Consider the following 8,473-nt stretch of genomic DNA (forward strand, 5'->3'; position numbering starts at 1 on the left):
GCCGTGATCCAAACACTAGGCACAGGATATGTCTGTCCATCCTGTCTTTGAACCAAAGTAGGGGCTCAGTTTATATACTGTTTACCTCTAAACCAGAAGCCTGGCTCCTTCAAAGCAAAGCTCTAAGATTTTTACCTCTTAAAGGCATTTTGGCCAAGTGTGAAGAGTCTGTGAGCAACTCAAATCATTGTCCTTTCCAACAAAGTATATTTGAATGTAGATACATAGATAAGGTTTACATGGGACACCTAGAAAGACTGTATGTTGGTTGGGTCTCTTCTCTTCTCCTAGAGAAGGTCTGCCTTCTACCTACAGGTGATTTTTAAATAACATGGACATATAAGCACACATGTGTTCCAGGTCCTCTTGAGAGATACTTAAGTCCCTGTTAGTGTCACAGTTTACAGATGTACCTCGGCTTCTGAAATATGGCTGTCCTCTGGATTTGACCTCTCTCAATGTGATGCTCTGTTGCCAGTCTGGACAGTTGTCTGGGCTGACTGGGCACCAGGGCACATTGTGGCAGGGATGGTCCTTGGAGGAGTGGGAGGAAGATGGATGCTGACTTGTGTAATCATTTGTTTGTTTGTGACTCGGCATTGGGCACTGCCACCTCCAGAGTGAATCTAACCATCTCCAGCACAAAGTCAGGATGTTGTGGAAGGAGAACAGACAGTTTCTAGAGGAGCAGATTGCATCAGAAGAATGCTCCAATGAATCAAAGAGGCTATGTAAAGAAGGCAGCCTGAAGACCAATGACCTATGTACCAAGCAGCAGCAGGTAGGGTGCATAAATCATGAGGAGAAGGTTGTAGTCATGTCTAAACTTAAACACAGGCAAGCCTAAGCAACCATCCTGTACCTTATCCATGCTTTCTCCTATGTCTCATCCAGTTGTTCATTTCTGTGATCATTTCCAAGACTTTAGGTGCAGTTATCCTCCTTCAAGAAACTACATATTTGGGAAGTAAACAATCCTGCTCAACTAAAAGCTGCATTTCCTTATGATAGATAGGTTGAACACATAGTACACAAGTACATGCCAGTATGCTAAATGAGTTCCATGTGCTTGCCTCCATTGTATTAGCACAGAATGTTGATTGATGAAGTCAGAGCTTCAGCTCATTTGCTTCTGAGGGGTCATGTGAGATCACAGGCAGTACAAAATTTGCAAGTATTAGATCTCAGTGTAATTGCCATATGAGAGGAAATCATTGCCTTTTGTGTGTTTGTGTGTTGGGGGTGCTTGTATGCTTTCTCTCCCCTTTCCCTGCATTGCATGATGGTCTCATCACTCTGCCTAGATCTTGGCTCACAGTGAAATTGCCTGAGCAGGTACTTGTCAGGACTTTTTTCTGTCATTGTTGCTAGAGTTCTTTCGTAGAGCTTATATTCTGGAGCTGACTGGATCAACAGGGATGTGAGAAAAGCTTCTCTCAGCCTGAGTGTTGGTGTGAGAGATGTGAGGCTTCAAGAATGAAATTTCACTAATACTTCCAACCTAGTCTAAGAAATGTACCCCATAATTAGTGTTAGTGCCCAAGGGATGGATAGCAGAGTCCAGTGTCTCATATTAAACATAGCCTTCCATAGTCCCCATTCAACTGTTTGTCTACCATCCATTGTTATCTCCTCATAATTTTCATTCACTTATGATTTTTGAACAGAGAGAGTGACAGGTACATATGGAGAGAGAGGGGGGGGCGGAAATGTGTTTGTGTGTGGCATAAGCATGTGTGTACCAATATGTATATTGGTGGGTGTGTTGAAAGTCCAGTTATTTATGTAAGGTTTTGTTCAGTTTTTCTTTTTTGTTTTATTTGTTTGTTTGTTTGTTTATTGGGACAGCAGGTTTTTGTTTGTTTGTTTGTTTATTCAGCCTTTCTGTAACATATTTCCTAGAAACCAGGCCTGTCGCTGAACCTGAAACTTCCTGTTTTGTTTAAGCTGTCTGACCAGCATCTTTGAATCTTCTGTCACCTCCCAGGCAGAGATCTTTGTATGGTTTGGTCTCAATTAATTGTTATGAGGTTCAGTTTCTCATAGCTAGGAAGATCATGGTGTTATTTTCTATAATTTTATACAGGCATTTTAGTGTTTTGGGTTTTTTTGTTTGTTTGTTTGTTTTTTTAAATGCCAATTCATTAACAAGGAGGAAGACAATGCTGTCTGCTTCAGGTGTCAGACACATAACTTGACTCACTGTGCCTTCTCATGAGTTTTATCTCATCATGATGGAAACTTAAGAAAATGGAGGTAGGGAGGGGGTAGACCAGAGGTGGTCTTACCCAAGAAACCTGGGCTACATGTTATCCACAGTGGAGTGTTTCAACAATTAATACCTTTCTAAACCAAGAGAAACCATGTTGCCAACACTTAAAAGTGAATGAAAACATAGTCCAACCCACCTTTTCCAAATCTTACCATGTGACCTCAGATTCCCTTTCCCCGTCCTTCCCTCATTCATTACCACTTCCAGACCCTGGGTTTGGAGGCCCACCCATGTGAGAAAAAATCGCAAAGCAGGCATGGTACCTTTAGAATAGGACTATGATATGGTGAACAAAGGAGCGCTCAAAAACAGCTAGCTGAAGATATGAGACAAAACGGGGCTCCAAGGATTTCGATGTTCTTATTGAAAGAACAGTTAGGAACCTAAAACAACAGCCTATCCTTCTAAGATGGGAGTGTGGAGCTCTTGGAGTTCAGGGGGCAGGAGTCCAGACACCCCGGAGTCACAAAAGATGGTTCCCTGGCCTGGTGGGAAAGCATTGGTGTTGGTTGAGGGACCACAGAAGCCAACTTACCTGGAGTATCATGGCTCTCCATCCACTGGTCCTCAAACTCCAGTGGCCCTGGGATCAAGCTTCTTCTTGAAGCTCCACTTCTGTGTCTGTCTTCTGCTGCAGCGCCTTCACAAAGCACTCTTTCTCTTGCCTGTCTCGTGGATGCTGGCAGGGATCACAAGTGATACTCAGATCCCTGTGTCAGGAGGTGAGGACACCAGGCCAGATGTGACCTTCGTGGCCACTTCCAATCCAGCCACATGCTCTTGTCCCCCTCCCAGTTGGTCACTGCTAGCTTTCCTTTCTAGGCAGAGGAGTTCCTGGACCATGACAGCAACCCCTTCCAGCTCTATGGTATGGAGAGGTGTCTCAGGATGTCACTTCCGGAATTATCTAGGAACCAGGTCCTCCAATCTTCTCTATGGCAGCTATCTCAGAGCAGAGCTTCTCGGGCCCAATACACTCCTAGGACAGAAGGACAGTCTCCAGTTTTATTGTTTTCTAATTAAACTCTTTAGTAATAAAAAGTTAAATATGTTAAGCATTTTAAAAATAAAACATAGACTCCCTTGCCTTCATTGCACTAAGATAAACCCCTGGAATCTAATGAGTGTCTTACTGGCTTCACCGAGTGGATTCATGGAATCCTACACTGCATCCCTTTGCTGATGTTGTTTTACTGAGTACATCATAGACATGACTTTGCTTCTGTAAAGATTCCCTCTCATTGTTTTGCAGAGTGCTGCATTTAAGAAAAATCAAGGCATGTTAAGTCACTAACCTCTTTTTGGCTAACATTATTAACTTGTGTGTGTGTGTGTGTGTGTGTGTGTGTGTGTGTGTGTGTGTCCTTGCGCAGGCGCGCGTGCACTCGCACAACTGTGTTTTTAAATTGGGTTTTTTCTTTACTCACATTATCCCATTTCCTGGTTTCCCCTCATAAAAAAAAAAAAAACCCTCCCCCAATTCCCTTTCCACTCCCCTTCTTACCAACCTACCCACTCCTGCTTCCTGGCCCTGCATTATATCACATGAACTGTAATGTGTTGAATTGCAGCTACTGGATAATATCTATGGCTAACTGTTTTTATTGGTGGTAGAGAGTCTTATGAGAAGTAGCTAAGCTAGGTTTAGAGAGCAGAATATATTTCAGCTTGGAGATTGCTGGAGGATGTTCTTTTGAACCCTCATTTTTGGAACCTTGAATCTTGTGTGGACCTACTTGTGTGTGCAGAGGTCCAACCCATTTGTCTGTTTTATATCATACTTGTAGAAGCAGCAAATATCTGCATGGAAAAAGTTCCTGATCAGGAAATCAGCACAGGCCCAGGCAGCACAAGTTGGGTTACACAGCTCAGGTCCCAATACTTCCTCAGTTGTCAGGAAATGTGCTGTAATATAGCAGTGTTTTTATTGGTGTGTGTGTGTTTGTGTGTGTGTGTATGTTTGTGTGTGTATGTGTTTTTGCCCAGGTGTTTGTGAGCATGTTTATGTGTCATATTTGTGTAATGGTAGCTGCTTCTTTTAGGTGCAAGTATATAGTACTGTTCATTCATGTATTCTTTTCTTTTATGTATGTGTGTATGTATATGTGAAGGCACATATTCATGTATCTCTGTACACATATGTATGAATTTGTTTGTATATATTCACATAGTCACTTGGTGAGCAAACACCTTAAATGATATAATAGAGGACAACTTAAAAGAGAAAAGTACTCTGTCAGTTCATTTTGCATTGGGGAAACAGTTCTTCATCATGCCTGCCCACCTAGCTCACTAGAACAAATGGAGACAAACATGGTATAAAGTCAGATTTTGAAGGCTTTGTAGAGGGAAAGGTGCTTATCTGTATTGAAATCATTTGTAAGAAAAGAAAGGAAGGTGGAACCTGGAATTAGCAATGAGCCTGCTGTGTTAAACCCATTTGGCTGAGAGTCAAAAAGGCTGGCTAAGCCTTTGTGTTCCCTCTCTGCACATCATGAATAGTGACTGCACAGTGGAAGACCAGGGGGCTTCTTGCATCTTCTTGGCATCCTAGTTTGTTTTTCTGTTTGCCTACTACAATTTTCTTTCCAACTTTGCCTATGCTTCACTCAGTCTCCCTTCCTTGGAGTTTGTTCAGGGCATTATGCTTTGAAAGACTGAGTTCTTTGGAGTTGAGACTGTCCCAAGCCGAAGGGCCATAAGTATGGTGAAGTGTAAGAACAGGGCTGCCTCAGACAGCCCCTTAGGCTCATGATAGTCAGAAGAGCAAACACTTTGTTCTATCTGTAGCCCTCTGTAATTCCTGTTATTAAAAACAGCTTTAAAGTTTCACCAGCTCAGGACCGGTATTTGTGCTTCCTGGAGTTCCAGATACAGAATTCCCAGCACCATGTCTGCCCATATGATGCCATGCTTTGGCCAAGACAAAAATGTAATAAAATTAAAATTAAATTAAATTAAAATTAAAATTACTTGAAACTATAAGCCCAGTTTCAACCTCCCACACCCAAGGCTACATTTTCCTACCATCTAAGTAGTGTAGCTGCATTTCCATCCAGGTCAATACCAGACAGTGGGCTTATTACAAATATAGTCTAACATCTCTGCATTTGGTCTGCCCAGTGGCTTTTCCACACCTTTACTGCAGGGCAAAAAAGCAAAACCACACTAAGACAAGGAGGTAGTATGGAGGTGGGATAACTGACTGAAGACTTTTGAAAGGCTACATGGAAACCAACAATTGTAGAACCATTAAAATATATAAATCTATATAAATGATGCTTAAATAGAATTAATCTCTTATGCTCTGACAATGCCTCCCCTAAATCCCATAAACTATCAAATGAAAACCCCAGGGCCAGTTTTAGGTTATTTTGTTTTGGGTTGTTCATCATTGAAGTCTAATACCCACTCAGGAAACATTAAACATTAAGCATTACATTATACTACACTTCACTACACTACTCTAGCCAACCACACATAATGTGTGTATCTCTCCATGTTAAAATGCTCATGTGTACTACATATATCAGACACACACACACACACACACACACACACACACACACATTTTTATAAAAAAATGTTTATCTAACTACCACTGAAGAATGTCATGCCCTGTCCCTGACTTTCCATTCTTCAGAGAATGATGATCTGTAAGCAGAGCCAAAAGTTAGAAATGCATAAGGCATTCAGTACTTAGTGAAAGAAATGCATAAGGCATTCAGTACTTAGTGAAAGGCTTGGTCCTGGGTAACCCCCTAGGCTGCCCCTATCATTTCTCATTGCATGTCATCTGCTCCTCACTGTCATGGAGACTTTCTTCTACTCTGTATAGCATTAGTCCTGTTGTCTCCTCATACTTGGAAGACCTTCTGAGATTTGTTGAAAGTTTTGTCCTTTTTTTGTGTGTTAATAATCAAAGGGAAGTAGACTAGAATAAAACCTGTGTTGCTGTAAATCTCTCCAACCCAAATATATCCCGGCAAGCAACATTACAATATGATTACAGGCAGTGCACCTATATTGGGCAGATATACCACTACATTACCATCTTTCTGAGCTTGTGAGAACCTTTCGAACTTGCAGTTTTTCCAGACCATGTGCTTCTGGTCCACTTTTCTCCTTCTTCCTCCTGTGTGTCCTCTCCCTCTTCCATTTTCACCTTCACCCTCACCCCCTTCTGCTCCAACTTCCTTTATGAGCCTGGTCATCAGCTCTCCTTTATTTTACAAATTAAACTGGGAATCCGGTTTACAGGAAATCACCTGAGTGCTGACTCATTCCTCTTTCACAAACACTCCCAGGAGAACAGAATTAACATCTTACATAATTAGCCCCAGGGCTTCCACAGGAACCCTGTGATGGGATCATCTCCAGTTTCCTCTCTATTTTTCCTGGTAGGAAAAACCAGGGGCAATGCCCTTGAGCTTCAGTGAATGTCAACCCTGGTGTTGCATGCTGACCTCTGGAGGTGTCTTTCTACTAAAGGCTCACCCCTATACTCTACAGTCTTTGACTCTAAACAGCAGGAATGGGATCAGGCATAGGTTTCTTCCAGGAAGCTCTAATGGTTATTCTTTTTTTTTTTTGTTATTAGGTATTTTCCTTGTTTACATTTTCAATGCTATCCCAAAGGTCCCCCATATCCACCCCCCCAATCCCCTACCCACCCACTCCCCCTTTTTGGCCCTGGCGTTCCCCTGTACTGGGGCATATAATGTTTGCAAGTCCAATGGGCCTCTCTTTGCAGTGATGGCCGACTAGGCCACCTTTTGATACATATGCAGCTAAAGACAAGAGTTCCTGAGTACTGGTTAGTTCATATTGTTGTTCCACCTATAGGGTTGCAGTTCCCTTTAGCTCCTTGGGTAATTTCTCTAGCTCCTCCAATAGGGGCCCTTTGACCCATCCAATAGCTGACTGTGATCATCAACTTCTGTGTTTGCTAGGCCCCGCCATAGTCTCACAAGAGACAGCTATATCTGGGTCCTTTCAGTGAAATCTTGCTAGTGTATGCAATGGTGTCAGCATTTGGAAGCTGATTATGGGATGGATCCCTGCATATGGCAATCACTAGATGGTCCATCCTTTCGTAACAGCTCCAAATTTTGTCTCTGTAACTCCTTCTATGGGTGTTTCGTTTCCATTTCTAAGAAAGGGTAAAGTGTCCACACTTTGGTCTTCGTTCTTCTTGAATTTCATGCGTTTGGTAAGTTGTATCTTATATCTTGGGTATCCTAAGTTTTTGGGCTAATATCCACTTATCAGTGAGTACATATTGTGTGAGTTCCTTTGTGATTGGGTTACTTCACTCAGGATGATACCCTCCAGGTCCATCCATTTGCCTAGGAATTTCATAAATTCATTTTTTTAATAGCTGAGTAGTATTCCATTGTGTAAATGTACCACATTTTCTGTATCCATTCCTCTGTTGAGAGGCATCTGGGTTCTTTCCAGAATCTGGCTATTATAAACAAGGCTGCTATGAACATAGTGGAGCATGTGTTCTTCTTACCGGTTGGGACATCTTCTGGATATATGCCCAGGAGGGTATTGCGGGATCCTCCGGTAGTACTATGTCCAATTTTCTGAGGAACCGCCAGACTGATTTCCAGAGTGGTTGTCTAATGGTTATTCTAATACTCAGGCACTGCCCTAAGCCACAATGTTACCTTCTCCCTCATTAGAACAGGATTCTCTAATCCCAAGAAATAGAGATTTGGAGCAAACTAGTAAGAGGCCATCAGAACTTTGAGACAGTTGGTCTGGGGAGGAAAAGGGCAAGATTAGAAATTTTGCATCTGAGGCCCCTTCAGGAGGTTTTCATGTTTTTAAAATGCCCTTGCACAAACACCAAAGATGCAAGTCTGGTACATTCTACAGGAAACAAACAGATCCCATGTGAGTGGAGGCTGACATCATTTCCCCTGAAATAAACTTCAGCAAATGTTTGAAGAATAGCCATTTGAAAAGTCCCATGTTAGCTGTCCAACCGGCCCTAGAGGCTTCTGCCTCAGCTTTCTCGGGAGACACCTTGGTTCCTGGAATCCAAGGAGGGCAGGCTGAACAGGTGAGGGTGTGGAATACAGAGGCCAGCAGTTTCTGGGGCAGGTGAGAGCCACAGACCTTCTGAGGCGGCGCCATTTTCGGCTCCAGACAACCGGCCACCTTCCAGGTCAGAGCACAGTTGTCCACCCG

At 42.6% G+C, this 8,473-nt stretch overlaps 1 protein-coding gene across 1 annotated transcript in view; it reads right to left on the reverse strand.

The window, feature by feature from the left end:
- Gm5930 (predicted gene 5930) overlaps positions 1–3,244 on the reverse strand; it is a 53,762-nt gene extending 50,518 nt beyond the window's left edge. Inside the window, exon 1 of the mRNA NM_001374091.1 lies at positions 2,808–3,244. Coding sequence (NP_001361020.1) covers positions 2,808–2,829 — 22 coding nt within the window. The 5' untranslated portion in view covers positions 2,830–3,244. The remainder of the gene's footprint in view (positions 1–2,807) is intronic.
- Between the last annotated feature and the right edge of the window lie 5,229 nt (positions 3,245–8,473).

This window comes from Mus musculus, chromosome 14 (genome assembly GCF_000001635.26).
Source record: "Mus musculus strain C57BL/6J chromosome 14, GRCm38.p6 C57BL/6J".
NCBI lineage: Eukaryota > Metazoa > Chordata > Mammalia > Rodentia > Muridae > Mus > Mus musculus.